General features: G+C 40.4%; 1 protein-coding gene across 6 annotated transcripts in view; it reads left to right on the forward strand.

The window, feature by feature from the left end:
- Positions 1-26103, forward strand: part of MICU2 (mitochondrial calcium uptake 2) — a 130646-nt gene that overhangs the window by 45835 nt on the left and 58708 nt on the right. For 3 of the 6 annotated variants that reach the window (XM_048934299.1, XM_048934305.1, XM_048934304.1), the window contains exon 2: positions 25704-25851. In XM_048934299.1, the coding sequence (XP_048790256.1) occupies positions 25704-25851 (148 nt within the window). Of the gene's footprint in view, positions 1-10474; positions 19611-19642; positions 21390-25703; positions 25852-26103 lie in introns of those variants that run through there. The other 3 variants (XM_048934302.1, XM_048934303.1, XM_048934300.1) reach the window with 3 other exon arrangements.

Genomic DNA, 26103 nt, shown 5'->3' on the forward strand with positions numbered 1-26103 from the left:
ACTGGATCTCTTATGATCAGATGAAAGCTTGCCTCAGCAGCCCCTGGGAGGCTTTTTCCCTTGTTTTATAACCAGAATTTTCTCTCTTAGGGCTGTTACAGGAATAGATTTTATATTCCTGTTCATAAATTTGGAGAAACTGAAAATGGCAAGAGACCTTCAGTCATAGATGAAGAAGCATATTGTGAAACTAATTGCTTGAGGAGTTGAATTAATAAAATGGAAAACACATTGCAGTATTTCTGATATGCAGGATTTGCCTGCATCTTCTGTGTGCTGCTGGTGGGCCGAGTTCAGTTCCCTTTCATGGGACAAGGGCAGTGATCAAAGCAGGGCCTGCAGGGCCTGTAAAATCTGTTATCCTGCAGCAATTGAAACCACGAGCATGGGAACATTGGAGTTAAGTCTCACTCATCAGCTGCATGAGCAAATTTTCCCATGTTCTGCATGCAAGAGTTGCAGAGGAGTTCCTGAAGAATCATAGAATAGAATCATTTGAGTTGGAGGGGACCCTTAAAGGTCATGTAGTCCAACCGCCCTGCATTAACTGCAGTGAATATCTGCGAACACAGGCCCATGAGGTACAAAACCCACAGTCGTACAGCTCCAAATCATTGCTTGCAAGGAGTGTGTTCATTGTATTGCTGTTTATGAAGTTCAGTCTTGTTTGGTGTTTAAAAATATGAATTTTTCAAGCAGAATATTGCACTCATTTGATGTTCTTTTTAATAAATCATGCAATTATCAATTAGCTACACTAATTGAATAATGTGAGATTAACTCGTTGTTCATTCTTAGGTCTTTTGAAGCTGTTAAAACACTCTATGTTTCTTAATATTACTTTTAGTAATGGAAACTAAATTAGTCCCAGAAACACCCACCAATTTAGCACGTTATAGGTAAAGCATACAAAAAAGAGAGATTCTGTGTTTAGTATAACAGACGAATATAAATTTACCTTCTTTTAGCCTTGGTGAAGGGCATTCTCCTTAGCATCTTGGCACAGTATGTTCCAGTTTTCCAGCAGGGAAAAAAAGGTGAAGTGACTTTTCTTCAGCTACCAATGACTGCCCACTTGGAGCAGTATGAAACTTCAGGTCACTCCAGGTAAATGTCTGTGAACCAACATCAGCTGGGTTTAACTTCACCTTCCTCACAAAGTGGAGCAGAGTAATGCTTCCAATGAGGCCACTAAAACTTGGGTTATTCTAACAACACCTACATCATTCCCATATCTAAATGAATTACTATATCACAAATTATTTTAATCTGAATTATAATCAGCGCATCCTGTTATATTTGGAATATTCATAGAATAAGCTTTTATGGTGCTGATTAGGCTGTGCTGTTACCTGACATACGCTGTTTTCTTTTCCCACTGCCTTTTCAGGCTGTTTTCTTCCCCAAAATACTTCTCACTAGCTGTTTTTGGACTAACAAGTTAAATATCTGATTCACTTTGAACATAGCTAGTGTCTTAAAATAACATTACCTGGGAATTGGATATATTCTTTCTCTTATTTAAAAAATAATAATTATAAGTAGTGACTTGAGATACAGTTCTATGAATTTCAGGCTTGTTTTCCTCACCAGCCGAAGAAGGCTGGAGGAATAGCTGTTGAATCTCTGTTGTTTTCAGCATCTGCAATTGGAAATGGAAGTGAAGGCTCTTCTATGTGCTCTGTTTGAAAACACACACATTAAAAAAAAAAAAAAATAGTTAGTTGAATTTGCAAGATTACAAAATACTATGCAGATAAAGTGTTTTGTATACAGAAAGTTGAGGAAAAACTTTAGAAAATGTTAAGCTAGATCCCTTAGTTTCCTGAGTAGGAAGATGTGTAAAGAATGAGTATAGTACAGGGCCTGGGTGTTCTGAAGGGTTGTTCAGATAATGTGTAATTTGAAACCGTTGCATTTGTATTCTTAGAGAAATCCAGAGGTAATCAGAACTTCTAATACAATGAGTTTTGTTATATGTATTAGAGAAAAGGAGTAAGAGCCCTTAAAAGTGCTTTGAAGTTTTGCTTGCACGCAGCATAGCACCATAATAGCCATCAGGTGTAATCTGGACAAAAGGGACTTTGATCTTCTTGTCTTGCTGGAGCAGGCCACGTTTTGAGGCAAGATTCCAGCAAACAGATGCACAGATTGGGGATTAGCTTCAGATTTACCTTCAGTTCGTGCTTTCTTACTTCGTTTTGTGCCTTGTAGTTGTGTTGCTAGTTTTGTTACTGAAGATTTAACTCTTTGCTAAAATAACATTCATGCTTTTCTGCCTTTTTTGCACAGCAATTTAGTAACAAAATTGTTCTTAGAGAAGCATAATGCATCAGTGGTGATGTAGCAGAGTCTCTTCAGAGTAGAAATGTTGCTGTAGCTGCCTGACCCACTGTTTATCTGCTAAGTGCTGTATTCAGAACTCAGGAAACTGATATTCACATTCTCAGCAGTCATGCTTGTGATTGAATCTGTCACAAACTGACTGTTGTTATTCTTCTGCGGAGTGAATTTTCCTTTTCCAGTGTGTGAGAAACATTTGCTTTCCTTTTTTTCTGCCTTAAAATATTTGAGTAATGAGCTGCCAGCTGTCGTACGTTATGTACTCTCCTACATCAAGAGTTCCCAGAATTCGTACCAAGAGAAATTCAGATGCTGGTGGCCTCAGGAGGAGCTTCTGGTTTTGTCCTGCCTTTCAAACTCAAGTGCTGTGCTTACCTGGATCAGCTGATGACTGGTAGCTGCTCACATGCACAAAGCTCAATCTGTGCACTTCACATTGTCCCGCAGCAGCTTTTGCTGCTCAGGTTGGGCCCTTCAGTGCCTTTGGATAAAGTTATTTGAAATAAAATATGGAAGCTGTATTATTGTGGCTTGTTTAATGTGTTAAAATAGTTGAGCATTGGCCACATTTTAAATAGCAAAAGATGGGAGACGACACCATTGCTGTATGTTCTACTCAGGAGTAAAAGCGCCTATTTATCATGCAGAAACACTGACACATTCATGTCTATCTCCTATGACCATGAAGAAAGTCTCTAAATATAAGCATAAGCACCTTATCTTTCATTTTCTAGATTTTCTGAAACCATAAATCCGCAGGAATGGTTGCTCTCTTTTAGCCATTTAAATGAAGTGCTGGATGCTGAAAACATGAGTGTGGGTGATAACTATGTGGCTGCTGATCAAAGCAGCTACAAAGGGAGCGAGCCCTCTAATGACCCAGGTGATTTTTATTAAAAAGTCCCCAGGAGCCCTAGGCTTAATCATACAAGATAATTGTACTTTGAACACATGTAAACTCACCCCGTGTTGTCCATTCTGACAACACAACAGATGTGCCCAGTGGCTTGTGAAAGAGGTGAGCAAAGGACCCGACTTGATGATCCAGGAGGTCCTTTCCAGTCCTACTTTTTTTGTGTTTCTATCTCGTGTTAAATTTTTCTCATTTTTCTCCATTTGGTAGAAGTGCCCCAAAGGTAAGACTTTTTTTTCCTCTAACCATGCTCCTTTGGTTCCTTGTGGGTTTTTGTTTTTTTAAGGCAGAGGTGTACTTGCTACTCATTATGTAAAGGAGATTCTCTCCATTGTAACATTTTAGTGGTCTGTGGAAAAGAAGTTAAATACATCAAACGTGTCAACCTGAGTTCTCTCCCTTTGGAGAAAGGCATAAACTTCTGCATTATGTACATTTCATCAGGTTTTAAAATCTGAAAACTCTTTGTCATTATCAAAGATGAGCTGAAAAGGAAATAGGCTGTTTTTTGGTAACCATTGTGGTGCATTGTAGTGCATGTTTGGCAATGAAAACACCCTTCTGTACCTTGATGAAATTGTGTAGGAGGGTTGGTAGAGAACAATGTCTCTACCATGAGACATTTCAAAGCCAGCACTTCTGCTTTCAACACCATCCTATGTGAAGCAGCTTATTCCTTACCAAATAAGCTGGAATTATATCTTTTCTGGTGGTAGGATAGATGTAAGAGCAGAATGTTGTCGCTGCTTTCACAGATAGCATGGGAGCACTCTCACTAACTAGACCAGAAGCATCCCTGAACTCAACCATACGTGAAGCTCAGAATCCATACAGCTCATCCATACTTCAGAAACAACAGTGTGGGGCAGCTCGTGTCCCCCGAGCTCCCGTGGCTACTGCCAGTGCTGAGACAAGGCTCTGTCCTGCTGAATGTCCAATAGCTGTCTGTCTGTCTATCCGTAGTCGCAATTCCATCCATTGCCCAGGTTCCTGGGCTGGTAATACTACCATGTGCAGTGGTTCTGTGTGCAGGGCCAGCTGCAGTCGTGTCAGACTGCTGATGCCGTCAAGCTGGTAGGGCAGTCGTCTTTATATTCTATGGGAGAGCATTTTTACAAAGCTACAGTGGCTCACATTAACTCTTCCAGTTGCAAAGTCAGAAATGAAATGCATTCACCCGGCACACTGCTTGGAGCTACAGCTGATGGCAGTGGTAGAGCTTTATTTCCTCTGTGCTCCAGGAAAATAGGGTAAAATAATGAAAAATCAGACCATTTTTTAGCCTGTCCCAGTATTTCTATCAACTCCTTTTTTGAATTGCTTGCACATAAGTCATTTTAGAAGTGACACTAATGTAACACTTCAGTGCCCCAATAAGGGAAACATCTTTGCAGCTGAGTGAATGAAAAAGAGGCGCTGGCCAGGAGATGTTAGAGAAGGTGGCTGGATTCTTTATTTGAGTATAACATATGCTAGATGGTTTGTAATAAAACGCTGAGCTGTTGATTCATGTTTTACTTCATTAAATAAAATAAAATACCTTGAAATTTAAAAAAAAAAAAGTAGGAGAAAACTGCTTCATCAAATACTAAATTGGCAAGAATTGTGGTTGGGTGACTCAGAGTCTGTAGCCTTAATGAATTTCTGGCAGAAGCTGTAAGGATAATTAAAGAAAAACATCCTAAAAACATTTTTGTCAGGATGTATCAGCACAGATTGCTATTTCAAATTTCTAGAAACAAAATGCAGAGTTTGTTTAATTTGAGATTAGTATTCCAGACTGATAGCTGAAGAGTGGCTGATGCTTCAGCTTTGAAGAAAAGGGACATTATAAAGCAACACTGGAGGTTTTAAGCTACTCATTGGCAGACTTGCCTGATGAGTCAGAAGGTGACAGAGCTTTGTTTAACTGAGTGTTTTAGCTCCATGCACTTTGAAATGGAAGTGCTGATACTGCTTTGTTCTAATGCAGAGCAGAGTCCTGCATTAAGCTTCCAGAGTTTAGAAAAGGATGAGAAAGGCAGTTCAGGGCTTTCCTTTAGGCAGGAGCACATGCACTGACAGACCAGGCTGTATGGTCACTGGTAACTTATCTGTCCCTGTATGCAGGCACTGAGGTAGCCAGTGTTTGTTGCTGGGGTGGGATGAGCAGACTTACAACATTACATCAATAGTGTAAGTAGGAAGGAAAACTGAAATCGTATAAATGTTATTAAAAATTGCTTTACACAACACAATGTGGCTATTTAAAATTGATACATTAGTAGTTTTCTAGCAATTAAGATTTAGAAGCAAATGTTTTGTGTATGTTAAATAGGTAGAGTTTGTGGATGTTTGATGAACCTAGTTCACAACTCATCCTTAAGGGTTCACGAAAAGAAAGGCATGAATATGTCACAGATCCCAGACAGAGCAGTGCTGACTGAGGCTGGATATTAAGCACCAGGTAAGTGTGATTTGAAGTGGCAGGATTACTTTGGGGAAAATGAGCAGGGTTTTGTGGCGGGTTTTCTCACGGCAGCTGTATGAAGCTGCTCAGAAGTGTGGAGTGCTAGAACTAGTCCCAGCAGAGATGGATTATTGGAAAAATGCGAGTGAGGTGGGCAAAGCTGCCTGATAGATTGCAAAACCATATGATAAATTATACTGATCACATGCATATGGCTCCCATATAAGTAATATATATGTATATTTGTGCACAGAGCTTTATTCCTCCCCCCAGCCCCCATACTTTTTTTTTTTTTTTTTTTTTTTTTTTGGTAGTAAAATTTAGAGCAGTGAATTAGGAACGATACAATCAGATATAAAAGGATTTAGAGCTGTTTAGGTGACTTGGCCAACAGCTGGCAAATGTGGTTCACTGTGGAAAAATGTGAAATAATTAGTCTGGGAGCAAGAAACCAAGGAAACACAGTGTGTGCAGAAATGGAACAATCATTCAGCACACTGACTAGGAGAAGGATTTGAAGGTTATTGTGGAAAAATCATTGAAACCATGAGGCTTGTGCACAGCTGCAAGAAGTGAGTTACTAGGTTGTATCAGAGGGATAAAACACAAAATAGGAGGCTATACAGTTACAGGAGCGTTAGGCTCCATCTGGCACAGTGTGCGTAGTGTTGGTTGCCATGCTGTACAAGGCAGATTGTCTGGGAAAGGGGGCAAAACTTGGAACAAAGATAAATATTTTGCGTGTTAAGGTTATGGAAGGTGATATTGGGAAGGTGATATTGTCCTTTCTCTGTATGAAATCAAAAATGGGAATAATCTTAAAAGCGGAGCAACAGAGTAGAAATGAACAGCTTAGAACTCCACAGAGTGAAGCATCTGGAGCACATTATTTCAGGAAGACTGTTGGTATACAGAATGTACATATGTTCTGTGGACTTGGTAAAGAGAATTAAAAAGAGTGGCAGTGATAAGACTGCGGTTGAGGCAGGCATGTCTTTCCGTCCTCTCTTACAATGACTTCGGATGACCAGGGTATTCAGAGTGATTGTGGCTTTTAAAGGGGATACAGAGATGTGAGACTACTATTTCTATCTATGAATTATGCTTCTACATCTACCAGAACTGTATTTAAATACATTGGGGAGCACCTGAATTCTTTGTGCTGTGTATTAGGAATAATGTGCTCATTCTGCCCAAGTGTTTTTATATTTCAAAGCCCTGAAACCAGAAGCTAAGGCTGACTGCTTAGTGCCTCTGTGATGCAGCGTCAGGATAGTGATGCACAGTGAGCCAAAGGTGTGGAGATCTGTTCCAGACTCTAGAATCCAGCGCATCTGCTGCTTTGTCAAGTTGTGTTCTTCCATTAGAAAATCCAGGAGCAAAAAACCCATGGATATTAAAGAATATGGCATACGGAGTATAAGTAAGTGGTAAAATCCTAGCTAAGATGAGAAAATATTCTAAAGCAATTGAACTATTTCATGTAAGATAACTTTTTTAAAGATTCAGCACTTGGTTCAGTGAAGACTTAGCTCTCTCTTGATGCTTACATGCAGCAGTAAAGCAGCATGTGAATAATTCAAGGGATAACTCCATACACTTTAGTTCTGTAGAAGAAATTCTGAGTTTAACTTAGCTGTCTGTATCACTGGATCTACAACAAACCCAGGGGGTGATTGGGTTGTCGTTGGAGAAAGGAGCTTGTCCAACATGGTGTAAATCATTAGCTCTCCTGGGAACCTAGCCCATTTTGATGCCCAGCTTGATGAATTTTGGAGCTGTTGCCCTGTTTTCACCTGTCTGTAGTGGCAAGGAACATTCTCCCACAATTCTCTATGTTCCATATGCTGGGTTATTTCTCTTGGAAAACTTGTGTGGAGGTACACAACAGAACTGAATGTTTAATGTTGCAGTTCTTCTCTTCAGGCAGTTAGTCTTGAAACCAAGATATAGAGCCTCCAATGCTAATGTCAGAATTTCATATACATTATATATAGATTATCAAGGGAGTGGAATAGCTTAGAAGGGGAGTTACTGAACCCAGGAGCTCTGTAGACAGCAAAATGAAGCCAGTGTGCATGGCTACTGTGCTTCCTCTTTTAAGGGGTGAAGCACTGGCACAGGTTGCTCAGAGAGGTTGTGGATGCCCCCTGCCTGGAAGCATTCAAGGCCAGGCTGGATGGGACTTCGAGCAGCCTGATCTAAATGGAGGTGTCCCTGCCTAAAGCAGGGGGGTGGAAATAGATGATCTTAAAGGTCCCTTCCAATACAAACCGTTCTGTGATTCTGTGATTAACTCCTGCATGATAATACAGTGCAAGTGTCAGCTGGCATTCAGCCAGCCATGTGCATGCCTTCAAAGAGATTTCACGGGGCCAGGAGCTGCTTCATCTCTGCGTAGAGCCGTGCTGCGTGGTGCCACTCACACAGATGGAGGCACAGGCATTGCAAGGTGGCTCATTGTTTTCTTCAGGAATATCCCAAAGATATTGCTTTTCTGCACTTAATGCTGACAAAGATTTCATATGTATCATGAAAAAAAGTTCTTTGTGCGGCTGTCATCTGTATCATAAGGTGTTGATCTTGCAGGAAAAACCTCAATTTGACTCTTAGGTAGAGTGTTTTGTTTTCCAGTGCTCATCCTCTGTACTGTCAAAAATCTACTTCTAGTCGTCTGCCCAGGAACTGCCAGCAGATGGATTTGTCTGTAGGGAAAACTTTGTGCTACATATTAAGACAGTGGTGGCAACCAGATCGTGTTTACAGGAGCTTCATTCTGGAACTTAGGATAAGGTCAATAAAAACCAAATTCCAATTTTGTTGTTTCCACTCATCCTTTAAACTATCAGCTTTTTGTAAAGGATCTCTTAATGCAGGTGTAATCCTTTTAAAGCAGGTCTTTATAGACTCTGTGACTTGCCAGAAGCCATGTAAAAGCAGTGCTACCTTTTCTTAATCATTCAGTGTCAGCAGCAGTGTGTGTGATGGGAGGCACACGGAGCATGGGCTGGGAGTGAACCATCTGCAAGTGCTTCTGCAGGAGGCTCCACAAAGAGCAAACTGACTTAATGGAGCTAAAAGCTGGAAACTTAAACAGTAAATTCAAGCAAAAAGGGAGATGGAGCAATGAGACCGATGCACAGATCTCCTCTGCCTCCCTTGCCCTCCCAAATGAGCCCTTGTTTTCAGCCAGATGTTTTTCAGGGCCTTGCAATACATTAGTGCAATGGTAGAGATACACAGTGCTCTATTCATCTGTATTTAATGCCCTTAGATACCTTACTGAGCAACCTGGTCCTTACATCGCCTTGGAGTCGGTGAAAAGAAGTGATCTGCTGTGGATCTCTACCATTTGGATACCAAAATGGATTCTGTTGTTGCTGTGACTGTAGAACCACCAGCCCCCAATTACTGTATCACTTCATGAATGACTCTAAACCAAAGATGCCTTTTAAAATGTTAATCTTTAATATTTAAATACAAGAAAACCTGCTTTTCAACTGCATTGCTTTTGACCCACTTCTGAAAATAAGGTCACTTCACATTGTTTCCAAGAGCTCAAGAAGAGTAGCACATTAGATACGGATCTGAAAAGCTTCAGATGCTACCTTAAGAACAGTTCTGCAATCATTAAAATGCTCCAATTGGATCTGTGAGATCAACAAAGTGTGAGAAAGTAGATCAGTTTTGAGTACAACCACGTATCGTTTAGTTGGAAATGTGCAGCTGCAGTTTTGAAGAAAACAAAATATATAGCAAGCACAATGCTTTTATTCAGCTCAAAGTTAAAGCATTTTTTTCCAGCTATCAATTTACAGCTTAAGATAATGGATTTTGGCAGTGTGCAGAGCTGTTAAGTAATGTTTATTAAAATGGATAAGAGAGGACTTAAGAGGTGGTCTGTAAAAGGGAATTTTTAAAGGACTGGTTAGTGGGATAAAGAAATGGCATTTTCTCCTAGAATTGAAGTTTTATATCCCTGGACAGATCATTAATGAAAAAGATTGTGGTGATATCATCTTATTATTTAATAGTTTGTGAAATGATATGGAAACTGTACCTACAGAGGCTTTTTTTTTTTTTTACCTCTACTATGAGGCTGAAAAACTTGTGTGTGTTAAATGTCTGTCCTGGAGAGAGAAATAATCAGCTGCATTTAAGTTTCCCTTAGTCACAGCGCTAGCTTATAATTTGAATTAAAGTGAACATTCCCAGGGTCTATTATTCATTGTGCAGCTCTACACAATAGGCAATAGTTGTGTGAAACTCTGTGCCAAAAGTCATTAAAGTCGCTAGAAGTTTGCATGGACTCAAGGAGATGTTGGGTAAGTGCCAGAAGGTGATATAACTGAGGGCTGTGAAATGAAAAGAAACTACATCCAGCTCAGGATGTCCCAGAGCTCAAAATAGATTTAATACTGAAGGAATATTTTTATTCCTTTCTAAGTATTTGCTTATGGCCAGTGCAAATGTGCTGTTGGGGCTGAAGCACAGCATCGTGCTCGTTCAGATGCTCTGACCCTGTAGCCCCAACCCATGGAGATGAAATGGACCTCAGCTCTGAGCTCGTGCTGTCAGTCCTTCATCCTTCTGGTATCATCTCTGCCCATGTTCAGGCATATATCTAAATGTTTTTAAAATACTTTTGAGACAGAGTTAGAGGTATGAGCTAAGTCTTACTGGGTAGATGTGCATTTATTTGCTTTTTTTAATAGAAGTGCTTTTCAAACCCGTGCATCTGCTGGCAGGTCACAAAGCTGAAATATCCGAACTGGCAAGGGCTGGGACAAAGTGTGCCATGGCACTTCTCCTGCAGTGAGAAGGACACCAGTATAACTACTTCAGATGAGTATTTTTTAATAAGCTTTAATGTCATATGTATGCTCCAAACATTTCCCCATTAAGTAAAAATGAAATATTACTGAGTTTACAAACTGACTTTTGTTTGGGCTGGCTGTTTTCGCTGTTTGTCATGACCAATAAAAATACTAACGCATAATGACAGTGTTGTGTTGATGTGGCACTGTGCCTGTTTGCACTAAGGAGCACCCTGAGGCCCTCTTCTCCCCTGCAGATGTTCCCTGAAGGTCCCCAGCCCGAAAGCAAATGGTAGCAAGGAGAGCTGGAGCTTGGCTGAGCACATGCACGATGCAATGGAGACCTCAGCAATCTGCATTTCTCTTTCACTGCCGTTCAAATTGAATAGAGCTTTTTGCTAAGCTCATTAATACCAACCTTGTAATTGGTTTCTCCTCATTTCACTACTGACTTCAGAGCTCTTTTATTAATTTTTTGTTCCCCAAACCATTTTCAAGTTTGGCAGTTGCAGAGGAAATAGCATCTCTATTCATGGCAAAAGTGAGCTCTTCCACAGGTAATAAGCAGGGGTCAGATAGGTGGGAGTGGGGTGGGCGGGACACAACTGAATACATTTGTCTCTTTTTCCTTGTGTTGCAAGTTACATACTGATTGCATTGTTGCATTTTAGTGTTTTATGAAAGGAGTGGTTTTAATACTTCAGATGCTATAGATAAATAGATAATATCCCTATTTTTTAAATCAAGCAAATTCTATGTTTTTATGATTATGTTCTTTATGGTGGTCCAACCAGCCCATTCATTGCTCTTAACCTGTTCTCGGCCCTTTCTCTGAGCGTCGTCCTGAAATTAAATGGCAAATAGTGAATTAGCACATGAACTTTCCCACAGGGGTGGTGAATGTCCCATCGCTGGAGACACTCAAGGTCAGTCTGGATGGGGCTCTGAGCACCTGATGGAGCTGGAGATGTCCCTGTTCATGGCAGGGGATTTGGACCAGATGGCCTTTAATGGTCCCTTCCAGCTCAGATGATTCTAAGATGATTCTGTGATGATGGAATCGATTCTGGAGATATTCTGGAGATATTCAAGACTTGCCTGGACACCTACTTGTGTAGGGAACCTGCTTTGGCCGGGCGGTTGGTCTCGGTGATCTCTAGAGGTCCCTTCCAACCCCTACAATTCTGTGATTCTGTGATTCTCACAGAGAAATTATTCTGGAGAATTTCAGCAGTGCCTTAAATTAGAAAATGTGGTTAGCGTGGTGAAGTCTTCATTGTTTGTGTGAGTTATTTCTAAAGCCACTTTTATAAAGCTTGAACAAATCAGTGAAAGATGAAATCTGTTCTCTTGATGTATGTTGAAATAAGCATCAGTACAGCTCCAGGATGAGTCTATTTTCCACGGCTGATCATCGGCTAGAAATCCAGTCTTCAATTTGTGCTTGAAAACTGTAATGCTGGATGGTGAATATTCTCAAGCGGAGGAGGGAAAGACTAACTTGCATTATTTTTAGTCAGCACTGTAAACATTTACAAACAGGCCGTCTGTCTTCAAAAAATGTGGGCATGCTGGAGGTCTCCGAATTTCTGAGAGGTTGTTTGAAAAAAGGTTGGACAAATACAGCATTAATTTGACTTAATCTCTGCAATCTGGTTTTTATGCAGTTTTTCCTTCTTGAATTAAATGATGTGTTCAAACTATTTCACAAACAAAGCCTGAGATAGCGATAACCTTAACAATTCTGAAGAGGAGGAGAAGGCAGAATTGCATCAGATTGGGTTCTGGACCTCCCAAAGACAAGAAGTGTTTGTAAAAACAGCCCAGGTTGCTTCCAAGAAGGTGACTGCTGTGGTAAATGAACCAAAGAGGTCTTGAAGAAGAAAACCAGCAGATGCTGGTTGACCTCTGCAGTGCACTACTACTGCAGAAAGCACTTCAAGGTGCAGCCAGGATGGCTGAAAACAACTTTACCTCTGCTACAGGGAATGTCACACAGAAGCAGATGACTCAGTGGCTACAGAGCTCGGGTTTTTTTGTGGTTTTTTTTTTGATGTTTAAGGGTTTCTTTGTTTTTTTGGTAGATTGGGGTGCTGTAGAGGAGAAAGTAACACTTTGCTGTGACCTTGCTGATGCGCTAATGGTGCAGCAGTGATGGGCTTTGAAGGGAGGATTAAGTAATGCACACCCGAGCTTTCATCATGGAAGGGAAGTTCAGATTGGAGGTTGGAATTTATAAACAGTAGTAAAAAATGATGGGTTCACAGCTCTGTGGTAATCAGGAATGCAGCAGGTTTGCACTGCGTTATGGCGCCGGTAGAAATAGAAATTTGTTACGTTATAGTATTTCATCCTGAATTTATTTCAACTTTCAGGATAACCGTAATTGAAACTACTCGGTGGAAGATGGATCTCACATTTCTCTAATGTAAATCTAATATTGTGAGCAGCCATGTCCTTGATGGCCAGTTCTGAGACAGTGAGACATCCTGTCTTTGCAAATGAAATGTATCTATAAATGTAAAGAATTCAGTGAATGCAGGATTTTGTTCCCTCCTTTCGGTGCCCTTAACGTTGTCACCTGTTCTGGTTTTTTTATGCAGGATTTTTTTCTCTAGAAGCTGCCAGAATCTGACTGTAAAAGTTCTGGCCTAACAGCAATCTGCTGAGTTCCTTCTTATCAGCTTGGAGTATGGTGCATTCTGTATTCTTCTCAGGACTTGAAATACTGCACAAATTTTTGGAAATCCTTTGAGACAGTAATGCTTGCTTAATTGATAATAAATATGTCAACTTGAATGAACAGAATTAGAGATTTCTGAGTACATCACTACATCACTGTTTTGAGTCTTTTTACTTAGAACACTGAGAAAATAGAAGATAGTGTTGATGAAAATTGTTAATTAAAGAGAGGCGGTGGCGGAACTGTGGGTTTCTCCAGTGCCTCTCTGTAGCCATGCTTTCTGTGTGCTGTCTCTGTGTCAGATAAAATGTTTTAGAAGAAAAATTCTGCATAGGTAGAAAGTTTAAAAAAATAAGCGAGACTAGAAAAAATAAGTGCAGTCCTTGCAAAATACAGTGTGTTTTGAGCCGTGCGAGTTTTACACATGGCATTGTCACGAGTTCATTCACTCCTCCAGAAAACAAATGATTTGTTTAGAAGTGAAGTCAGCAGCTTTATGGAGAAATAAATATAACTTTACAACTTAATTACAGTATAAACATTTCTTGTGGCCAAAGTGCCTTTGTTGTTATGGCTGTATTAATCTTGGAGGACACGCGGATGTTGGTTTTGGGTCCCTCCTGGGACCTGCTGGATCCCCCAAGCACAAGGCTGACCCATGTGGCGTGGTGATGGCCATTCGTCATGGATGTGGCCAAACCTCTACTGAAAAGTGGAAAGAAAGGGAGAAAGAAAAGAAAGCTCTGAAGGGATTCTCTTTTTCTCTGCACATTGTTATTCTCTAATTAATTTACCACAATGGAAGTTTTATCTAATAGTGTTAGTTTGCTGTACGCAAAAGAAAAGAGTTTCACACTTCACAGATGCTGTTTAATGCTTCAAGAGGTTTGCTAAGTCTTTTCTATGGCAACCTAGTGCGTTAGCTCCCCAGCAGTAATATGCCACCTTTTTAAGTACCAGACTCTCTGAGAACTGAGGAATCATCGTCATACAGCATAGGTAAAAAAGGGGGTTAAAAAATGCAAGACTTCTTTTTATAGAGTGCATAGTGACAGATTCAGTTAAGTATTTATTCGGTTTTCATTTTGATTGCTTATGCAGAAGAACCCAGAGCATACCTTGCTTTGTGTGTTTTCTTAATTCACATACTTCTTTTTTGCCATTTGCACGTCTGTCTTGGAAAATGTCATTATAAAATGGCTGGAGAAAAGCCTGGATTCCCCCTTCCCCCAAGGAAATTTTCAAGCTTTTGAGGGAGCATTAATGTGATTAGCATTGTAATGGTCACATTATCACAGAAGGAAATTCTGACTCGTTCCCAGCACTGTATTCCTGTATTTCCTATATGTAGGATTCCCAAATATGCGTTCTTAGGGGAATCATGTTTTTGGAATATTGGCAATTAGTTGGGCTTTTCTTTATTTTAGACAGTGCTTTATGCATTTTTTTTATCTTACAGTATGTATAGTAAGAGTTCCTGCAGTTGCATGCCCTTCCCTATTTTGTTTTTCATTTAAAAAAAAAAAAACAAACTACTTCAAAAATTTAATTCCTTGACTGCTAGATGTTTTTTAAGCCTCTTTACTGTGCCCAGACATCATAGCAATGCACGAGTGGTATCTGTGTTGGCATGATGTGCAGGAACTTGTGGTACTGTTAGTGCATATGTGGAAGAACAGGAGCCTCCGAGCTCCAACCTGCAAATCCTGTGGCTGAGGAGCTCTGTCCCTCGATGAGGAACAAACCTATTGCTTTTGTCTCAGAGTTGAGCACCAGCTCACAGAGTTTTCTTACAGGATTCTCTGTGTTTTTGAACTGAATTTTCTTTAGATTTAAACCATCAAAAAAGGGATACGCTGAAATTTGATTAGATTCATAAAGAACAAGAAGTCCTTTAAAAATATTTGCAGGTTTACTAAATAGAAATGCTCATTTACAGAGATTAAAAAATTTCTAGCTTAAATGATGCTTGCTTAACATTGTCATCTTTTTGTTGTTGTTGTTGTTGTTTATTATTATTATTGAGAGCACGATCTGAGCTTTTTTAAGCCTTATGTAAGCATCCTGGTTCGAGATGCATTTAATCTTCTATGTGGAAACCTGTCTCTTAGTCCAGGAAGGTAAAATCACAGGATATTTCTGCTTTGTGTGGACCCAGTGCTGGGATGGACATCCCCTGGCAGAGTGAATCCATAGCACTCAGGTTAAGAATTGGCTGGTTCCAGTCTCTGTCTTTCAGTGGGTAATGACATCTGGCAGGCAGCATGCTGTGGTGAGACTGTTCTCCATGTGGTTTTCTGGAAGGCACTGCTTTCTCAGCCACTGTTTAAAACATTTGTGAGGTGCAAACATGTGAACAATAGTGCTTACAAAAAGATTATTATTCTGGAAAGTGTTTTGGAAATAGGCAAACTGCAGTTGTTTCTGATGACAGGGAGGCAGTCCGTGCCCAGTGTTTCTCCAGGAGTGCACACACTGGCCTCAACACACCATGGCAGCGTGCTGCCTTTATGCATACATAGACGTGTGCGTATTTAATTATGAACGTATTTAACATATATATTTAACAGCCATTATATGTTAACACAATACATTCATTTAGTTACAATACTATCTTATTATTATTCATATAGTTACAATATTATCTTATAAGATATATTATCTTATTAATTTAACCTTTTTTTTTTAACTGAAATACTGGACTATTCTGCTTGCATACTGCTGTGTCAGATCTAATTCCCTTATCCTCAGCTTTTCATCCCTTTAGTTGTCTTTTGAACCTGTACTGCTTATTTCTCCTATTGGAAAGTCTCCTCTTTTTCTCATCTTCTCCCAGTCTTGCTTTTGGGGATGCTCTCTCTTCCATCAGTCCACCATTCATTCCATGAACAGTTTGATTTCTCTTGTAAGCTCCTACTTATTTGCAGCATTTCCAGGATTCATAAGTTTCCCAGTACAGAACAAAAAATTTGTCTATCAACGATCTACTCTTAAAGTCATTTTAAAACCATTTTTTCCTGTATGTACAGTTGTTACAGAATCAAGCACTATGACAGCAAAAAGCTCTGAAAGTTATAAAGTATTATGTAAAAATATATCACCTTGCAGTTGTCATGAATTGGACCACAGCTGTACCCACAATTTGGGAATAGTAATTCAGATCAGAGTTACATAGTCCCGAGATGAAGGGCATGCAGTTAAGCTGATGTTAAACTGTGATGTAATAAATGGATTCTCTCTTAACACAGTTCAGAACAGATCAGATAGAGCTACTTTCTTCCTTTCCAAACCCAGGGAAAAGCAATCCGAAAGGGGCATGTGTTTTTTTCTACAGTGCAAACACACATATAAGGCAAACTTGTATCGACTTGAGAAACCTTAAAAATCTGTATGCCCAGCATAAGCAGACAGTTCTGCATGTCCCCTGGTGCTCTGTGCAAACAGGCTGCCCAGGGAGGTGGTGCAGTCACCGTCCCTCGAGGTGTTCAGGAAATGTGGAGACGTGGCACTGAGGGCTGTGGTTAGTGGGCATGGTGGGGATGGGTTGATGGTTGCATTAAATGATCTTAGTGGTCTTTTCCAACCTTTCTGATTCTGTGATTCTACGATTCTGTGATGAAGTCCTTGTAGACTGGCATGCTCAGCAGCATCCCAGCCACAGAGGTAGAATTGGTAAGCAGCGCAGTGCGACAACTTGCAAGTTGAGGTGTAAATATATGATTTGTTAAATGTGTTGTTTCTCTGTGTTTTTAAAGCTTGTGGACCTTATCTGCCTTTGTTATGTTCTGATGGTGGAAATGTGTTAGTTTCTGACTTCTTTTGAAGTTTGCTTAAAAAATGAGCTCTGCCAGAAATGAGAGTTCTAGAAATGAATTGTGAAATGTAAAAATCTTTCAAACTGAGGCTGTTTTCTGTATTATCCTTATATCCAGTTTTATTCTGCATTTGGAACAGTTCTAGTAACAGAAAAATACCTGCTGTGTGTACTCCAGCTTGGTCTAAACGTAAAGAGTGGGAGAGAAATATTCAAGCAAAAATGTCAAGGTTTTAGGTGCAAACAAACTGTTCACTTGCTCCTTCAAACTTAGCTGCCCTTAGCCAGCATGGCACAGAATTGTCAGGGCAGCTATCTGAAAGAAAGAAGGAGAATGGTACCTGTTACTGCCAAGAAAGAGATGCAGCTACTTTTAGAATATTTTTATTGAGCAATGCTGCTCCATCCTCATGTACAAGTTGCACTAGCCAGTTCTTTTAGCCTGTCTCTGTCTCATGAGTGATTCCTGAGAATTCAGAGGTCTCAGTATTATTAGAGTTTCACTTTGCTAAACAGTCATACTTAGAGATTTTTTCAAACGCCTATCTTAGACTTATAGAATATCCCAAGTTGGAAAGGACCCATAAGGATCACTGAGTCCAAGCTCCACAAGGGACCACCCAAAAATTAGACCTTATGTCTGAGAGCATTGTCCAGACACTTCTAGAACTCTGGCAGCTTGGGGCTGTAATCACTGCTTTGGGGCTGTAATCACTGCTCTGGGCAGCCTGTTCTGGTACACAACCATGGCTCAATGAAGAATTTGCATAAGCTAAAGCATATCAGTGATACTGACAGTGGGGTGGAGTTCACCCTCAGCAAGTTTGCTGATGACACCAATCTGTGGGGTGCAGTTGACACACCAGAGGAACAGGATGCCATCCCAAGGGACCTACACAGGCTTGAGCATTTGGCCCAGGTGAACCTCATGAGGTTCAACAAATCCAAGTGCAAGGTCTTGCACCTGGGTTGAAGCAACCCTCACTACCAATACAAGCTGGGGGATTAAAGAGTTGAGTGCAGACCTGGTGGTACTGGTGGATGGGAAGCTGGACATGAGTAGCAATGTGCCCTCACAGCCAACTGTAGAAAGCCAACTGTATCCTGGGCTGCATCCAAAGCAGTGTGGCCTGCAGGGTAAGGGAGTGATCCTGTCCCTCTGCTCTGCACTGGTGCTCTGCCCTGGTGCATCCAGATGTGGAGTCCTCAGTACAGGAGACACATGGAGCTGTTGGAGCACACCCAGAGGAGGGCCACAAAAATGATCCATGGAATGGAACACCTCTCCTACAAGGGTGGGCTGAGAGAGCTGGGGCTGTTCTGCCTGGAGAAGAGAAAGCTGCGAGGTAACCTGACAGAGGCCTTTCAGTATCGAAAGGGGAGCTGCAGGAAAGAAGGGGACAGACTTCAGCAGGGTTTGTGGTGAAAGAACTAGGAGAAATGGTTTTAAGCTACTCTTCAAGAGAGTATATTTCGTTTGGATATAAGGAAAAAGTCTTTTACAGTGAGGGTGATGAGGCATTAGACAAAGTTGCCCTTGTGGTTGAAGCCCTGCCCTTGAAGACTTTTAAGGTGAAGCTGGATCACGCCCTGGGCAAACTGATTGAGCTGTGGATGTCCCTGTTGATTGCAGGGGAGATGGACTAGATGACCTTTAAAGTTCCCTTCCAAATCAGGATTCAAGGTTTCTATGAACTTGGATGTCACTGTGATCGTTCTTCTGGGCTATGATCAGACCATCCTTCTCCAAAGCATAGATTCTGTATGCTCCAAATAAGTGCTTGTTTTCTCTTCTTCCCTGGTTTATTTTATGTCCAGATTTCTTCTAGCAGGTAAAAAAAATGGAATGTTGAAAAAACTGATATAGATTAAATCATTTCATAAGACCATTTTGCTTTTCTTTCATCTTTACCTCAATGTTGTTTTTGGTAACTAGTGCATTTGGTTGAGATTCTGCATAGTAAGTGGCTCATGCTATATTGTGAAAGCACAGGGTTGTGGGTTTTTTGAATATATACATACAAGCTTTCTTCAATATTGAAGTCCTGAGCTTTCTGTAAGTCACGTATTTGCATCAAATGGATGTCTTGTCAAGACACTTTTTTTTTCTAAATCATTGCGTCATATGAAACTTTTAAACTTTGAGCTCCAGGCTTTATCCTCTGCATTCATCATGCATGCTAGGTATGCTAACACGTGCTGCAGGGTCTGAGGTTAAGTTACATTTTCTGTTATTTTGATCATTTCAAATTGGATTGAGTTGAAATCGATATACAATAATGACTCAAGTTAACTGCAAAGTTACAGAAATTTGATACTGAGTTGCTAAATCCATTTGTAGATCTATTATGAATTAATGGAAACAAACCTAAGGCTGCCAGAGAGCCTGCTGGCACCAAATGGATTTTAATTACATCCTACACACTGGTTTGGTTATCCCTACAGCAGACAAAATGAGTGATGAGTGGCACAAATTATCTCTTCCAGGTTGATCCTCTTTTCAGATGAGAAGAAAAAATGTTTTGTAACTTCTGTTTCCCTCTATGGAAAGGAAATGTGGAAGAGGTTGTGCAGGTGGCAGAGGAGAGAAGGTAAAAGGATACAGTGGCAAAATAAAGAAGTTATGTGGAAGGGAGTATGGAAAGGAGTTCAGAAAGGAAAGGAACTGGGTAACGTAGTGTATTACATATACAGAAAAAAAATTAGAATGAGAAAAAATATATTTGCAAATTGTTTTAAATTTTAGGAAGGGATATGCATATAAGCTTATTTTAAGTCATTTCTAGTCATACTCAGCTGCAAATATTTGAGGTGATACACCTTTTGGATGCCGAATTTGCTTAGCAGCATTACCAAAATCACATTGGTAAGAGTAATCATGGTTTTATTCATGTAATCCTTAATGTTTATTAAATGTATTATTTAGAAAGAAAAAAAAAATGAACAATGATTTAACTTTATATAAGGTTTTCACGCAACTGAAGCATGTTATGTGTCATACCAAGAAAGATTAAAGCCAAAAACTGAACACCACACATTCTTTAATAGCCTGCTAAGTTAAGAGACTGATGCACAAATTCATTACACAAATTTGAAAATTAATGTTAAGAAATAACGGTACTGCTCTTAGGCATTACTCAGCACGGGAAGCCTGCTAGGCCACGGTGTTCAATAATGCCCACAGACGCCAGCAGCTGACCACCATCCCTGCTGCAGAGGAAAACGCTTGCATTCTTGTAGAGTCCTTTTCAGGTCATTCAATTCTAATTTAGCATCCGCTATCCTAGCTTTGCCATTTACATTCTCAGATTAACGCTGGGGGTTTGACATAAAACCACAAAGGGAACTGAATTCCAAGTTAAAGCTGAAACTTCGATCCTAATGCTTTTGGCTGTGCTTCAGTGCTGCGGAGCATGTGGTGCATGGGAACACCCACGGCTGGGTGCCCTTGCTGTATCTGCACACAATAGGCCAAGTTAAGGATGGAATTTCAGCCTGAGCCTTAACATTAATGCAGCATAGTTTTTCTGTTGGTTAATTTCTTCTTACACAGCACTGTTAAAGACAAAAATAAGCCTAAGTCAATCACAAAGTCATTTTCAATTATGCTTACAAGAGTCTTTTGCAAATAATGACAACAGATTATTCTCACCCATTGCATCGGAGAAAATGTGCATTTTGGTATCCTCACTGCCTTGAGTTTGCCCTGATGGAAACCGCTGAGGTGCTTGATTACAGATACTTTAATATCTGAAGTCCAATTTTAAATGCATAATTGATTCCCACTGTATGCCTATCTTTGCTTGAAACTCTGTCTGTAGACTGGAATTAAAGAGAAGAACATTGCCTTTTGCCACGTACATGCATTTTTTATTAGCAAAATGAATGCTTTGTCAGTGTTTTAGAAATGTCAGCAATGTCAAATCGTTTTTATCTGAAGGACTCATTGAATGACTCAGGAAAAAGTACCTGGAAATTTTTCAGGACTTAATTGAAGTGGGAAGGATACAGAATTGTTGAGAGAGAACTCACTTCCCTCTGCGTGTTTTAAGTGAGTGCTTCAAAAGAACATCCATCTTAAAATTAAGTGATTGAATCAGCCTTTTCTTCAAAACATAATTTAAATTCAGACTTTGATCAGATATTTGGAATATTGATTAGAACAGTAACACAGCCATTTATCCCTTTGTGAGAAGAGAAGGATGCTTCTAATCTTTTTATTAAAAAAACTCAGAACTTTCTACTACTTCCCACGTATTTTCGTCTTTTGCATCTTGCACATCAGGCATCTTTACTTGCAAATATGGAAGAGACACAGTGGTGAAGAGAAAAACGTGGATGGAGGGATATTTACAGCTTTACAAGAGCATGTAAGCTGCTGTTTCAAACTTGACTATATTTTGCATTTAGCTACATGACATGTCTTGTACCTGCTTTGCAAAACCTGTGCCTCCTGCTTTCTGACAGTTCACTTTCACTAGGGACTCGGGGCTGTCTGAAGCCACACTTTAAGGAATAGTGTGATGGCTGGTAGTCCAGAAACAGCTGACACCGTGTGGTGGAAAGAAGCTGTGTAGTTAAAGCAGAGTTTCGCAATTAAGCTCCTAAACACCTTCTGAAATGACTTTTTTTGTTTGGAGAATAATCATAGTAAAAAGCCAGTTATGCTCATACAGTTCATTTAGGTTATGAGGGTTTTGTACCTCTGCACTGCACCCCGTGGCCTGCAGTTGGAAGTACTTCTGCCTCAGCTGCCGTGCCAGGCGTGGGCTGGCTGCAGTGTTCCATCTTCTGTGTGGGTTCACAGAATCATAGAGCATCCCGAGTTGGAAGGGACCCACAGGAGTCATTAAGTCCAACCCCGGCTCCACACTGGACCACCCAAGGCAAACCCTGTGTCTGAGAGCGCTTCCAAACACTCCCTGAGCTCCAGCACTGGGGCCGTGCCCACAGCCCTGGGCAGCTGTTCCATGCCCACCGCCCTCTGGCGCAGACCCTTTCCCTCACCCCCAGCCGCCCTCCCCTGATGCAGCTCCATGCCGTTCCCTGTCGCTGTCACACAGAGCAGAGCTCAGCGCTGCCCTCTGCTCGCTGTGAGGAGCTGCAGCCGCCATCAGGCCTCCCCTCAGCCTGCTCTGCTCCGGGCTGAGCGCACCAGGAACCTCAGCTGCTCCTTACTTATCTTTCCCTTCTGACCCTTCACATCTTTGTTGCCCTCTTTTGGAGTCTCTCTAATAGTTTTATGTCCTGAAATGAAATGAGCTAGCTTGGAGCAGAAGCAGCAGCTATGTGTGGTGTCAAGTCGAATCCACTGCAGCCCTCACAACCGTCTGCACTGTCCTGAGACCCAAGATGATTCCCTGTATGTGTCAGCTATTTGCAACCCACATAGCTGAGCACGGGTCATGGACTTGACAGTACTGGAGTGTTTGTTAGATCCCTTAATCAGCTGGATGCTTTTGGAAGAGATCAAAGAAGTCATTTTGTTAACCAGAGATCCACTGTGAGAAGCCCTCTGTACCCACACAAGCACTAAGTGTTAACAATGGAGAAGAAATTAAAGTCGTACTGTTTCAGCACAGTGGAATTGTAGCAGAAGTAATAAATGCACGTACTGATGTGCATTGGCATTTACATGTGGTTGGTTTCATTGAAATTGCTGGATTTAATGCAGTAGTATTTATGTGTCTCTATTCTTGAAATGAAATTTTGTTGTTGAAAATGTCTGATTACATTTAAAAAGAAGAAAAAAAGCAAACATAATTTTGATCCTAAAATAATTCTAAAATAAAAGTAACAGTGATGTTTGCTTTTTAATCTAACAGCAATGATAACTGCAGATTTTAAAGGTGTTTATTTTGTCAGCTTCCTCATGTTTCACATAATCCATCTTTCATTATAAAAATAAAAGTAATTTTAAAAAAGCAACCTTGAGCAGATTGCCACAAGGTAACATTTACTTTTTAGAACTAAGGGGAGTTTAACATCATTCTGCTCTTTGTTTCACCACTGCATCTACTGCAGTGAATTTATCTGCCTGTTCTGCTGTTTGATTAGTTAAGCCCACTTATTCAGTACTGGATAGGAGGCAGTTTAAAGGGCAAATATCCAGATGCATTCAGTTGAATTAAAATTATATTGAATGTATTTGTCAAACTATAAGTTATATGGCTTACACCTGAGAAGTCATCACTTTCCTGATGTCGTTACAGTATAATTGTGAACTTCATGTTTCTGATGCCAACTATAGCAAGCTGAAGTTCTTAATTGGTATTAAACAAATTTGAATAGTATTAGTATTGTGACAGATAGTCAGGCAAAGTTTTACGTCATCATGATGTTCTGTTTGTGTATGTGGCCACTGATGTTGCTGCCTTCACCCTGGACATAAACTTCTACATATTCCTTACACACATTCAGACTGAGATCTGTAACATTCCTCCGCCAGTCTTTTCCTCTAAGCTTCCATGTTCACATTGTTTGCCCAGGTTTTCCTTCTCATGCAATAAAATCGTGTTAGCGTGGTTAGAGAGAAGGAAGGTCAACTTTTTTTTGTGGCAGTCTGTCTCTCCCTTCATCTTCTGAACTTTCTATACAGACAGTGAAAACAAATGATTGTAACTGCACTCCAGAACTCCTGTCCTCTCTGCTCATAAAGGCAGCGTGCATTAACCTAGTACATGTCTATAAGTCCCTGAAGGCAGAGTGCAAAGAGGATGGAGCTGGGCTCTGCTGAGTGGTAACCAGAGCCAAGACAGGAGGCGGTGGGCACAAACTGGTACACAGGAGGTTTGCCATTTACATCGTCTGAACCGTTTTATTTTGTGTTTGTGCAGAAAAATTGTTCCTCATTCCATCATTTCAGGTAAAGGACAGCTGTGAAGCAATTTTCCACTTTTAAATTTCCCACAGGGCAAAAATTGCTGATTTTATTTTGAAAAGATGATGATTTTTATAAGAATCCTGCATGTTAATAACCTACAACTATGAACTATTCATTTGATATCTGCAGTATGTGTTGGATCTTGTTAACAAGGTGATTATGGAATCATTTGTCTCCCAAAGTTTTAACAAGAACAAACCAAAAGTAGTCAGTACATTAGATACACTTCTTAAACATTTTTCTTGGATGTGCAGATCTGAATCACAGAGTAGCAACAATGCAGTGTGTGTTGTAGACCATCACGAGGTAATACATAAAGCAGTTATATCAATACAAAATATTCACATTGAAAGTAAACAAAACTTTGGCTTAAGATAGGTAGAAGCATTCCTCATTCACTTTGCATATTAGATTTTGACTGGATTTTGTGAATTTTTTTTTGTTGTTTTACTTCTTTTTTTTTTCCTAATTGTTCCCTCCCCACATCTTTGTGAAAAGTCTGGGCTGTAGGAAAGCTACCTCACTAAAACTGACTGTAAGAGGTGATTGTGTTGTTCTGTGAAACATTAGAAATATGTGCTTCATGGTAATACAGAGGTGAAAGGGGTAGGGGTAAATGACAGGTTGCAGCATTATGTTTAGAACTGTAACTAAGTATGAATGTGATAACAATTGCATCTAGGATCTGGCTGTAGTTTTACCAATAGTAAAACTTGAGATCCCCAGATCACATGGTGCAGTTGGGGAGCACAGTGGGTAAAGGAAAAGGAAGCCTGATGATGCAGAGTTGAAATACCCCATTCTCTGAAGGCTCATTGTCCACAGAACCATTTCTTCACCTGTTTTCCAGTGGGATGGGCACTGGCCACAGCTTGAGGTCCACACTTGTGCTTTAGGATTGCTTCACATCTAAAGCTTCAGTTGTTTCTCCCAGGCCATCCTGAACCTTGTTATTTGCAGTCCTAACTTATAAATATCTCTGTTTCACTATGTCTCCATCCTCTCTTTCTGCCCGTGAGTGCTGTTACTACTCTTCAGAAGTATTGCCAGCTTGTGTGAGTTCCATCATGAGTTTCTCAATAGTTTGTTGGTGGTGGTTTGTTGGTTTGTTTTTTTTTTTTGAGGAGGGGTTGAAAGTTTTTTCTTTGCTTTGCTAATTGGATCTTTGGGTTTGGTGACACCATCTCTGACGTTATGGTTAATGCTTTCATTGCTTTTCCCTTTCTTCTAATTTCTCAACAAGATATGCCCATTCTGCATATGCACATGCATATTCCATTCTCATGCACCATAACACCTTTGTTCCTCCTTCTTAGGAGCTGTTCCACAGCTTAATACTCAACCTCAGGACTGAGTCCTGAACAGATGTGGTACACATTTAAACCTTTGGTGAGCTGGTCATTAGCCTGGCAAAATACCATTCACAGTCTGGTTGGTTTTGTTTTTTGCTGAGTTAGTGAGCTGAATTTGGCCCCAGCAGTAGCAGGGCTGGCCAACATGGAGGTGCAGGACCATATGGCCAGGAGCAGGGGAGTGGGAAGCAAGGGCAGCCTTTGGTGACAGCAAGCCATTAATTTGGCTCAGCTGTGTTGTTAAAGCATGCTCTCAGCAAGGCCAGAAATACTGTGAATGTCATATAAGAATGTTGTACATTAGAACTGTGCTGCAAAAGCTTTAATCTCTTCTTGTGGATACCCACACAATACTGAGGTTAATCAAGATGAGGTATAGGATTCTTTCTAATTACAGAGTTGATCTACAAATGCAGCTGTCTTTCTGCATGGATTTTTTTCTGTTTCAGAAGGAAGATGTTGCAAATGCAGAAATGGCTGAAAGACTGTCACTTCGGAAGAATCGCTTTATGCATTTTGCATCACTGGAGTATGAAGGAGAATATTACATGACACCACGAGATTTCTTGTTTTCAGTAATGTTTGATCAAGTGCAACGTAAGTTGTTTTCTCATCACTGTATTTGTGAGGGAAAAGGAACTTGGAAGTCCCCTTAAAAATGTAATGTACAAATCACTGGGACAGGATCCCTTATCTGACATCAGTCATCAGAAGCCAATTTATAAATGTTGGGCATGTGGATTCTCACAGGCACCACCTTGTGTGCTAGTGACATGCTGATCATCTCAAAATCTGGTGACTGAAGGATGGCATTACGTCTCTGCATAATTTGCATGTCTGATCAGTGTG

This window comes from Lagopus muta, chromosome 1 (genome assembly GCF_023343835.1).
Source record: "Lagopus muta isolate bLagMut1 chromosome 1, bLagMut1 primary, whole genome shotgun sequence".
Taxonomy (NCBI): domain Eukaryota; kingdom Metazoa; phylum Chordata; class Aves; order Galliformes; family Phasianidae; genus Lagopus; species Lagopus muta.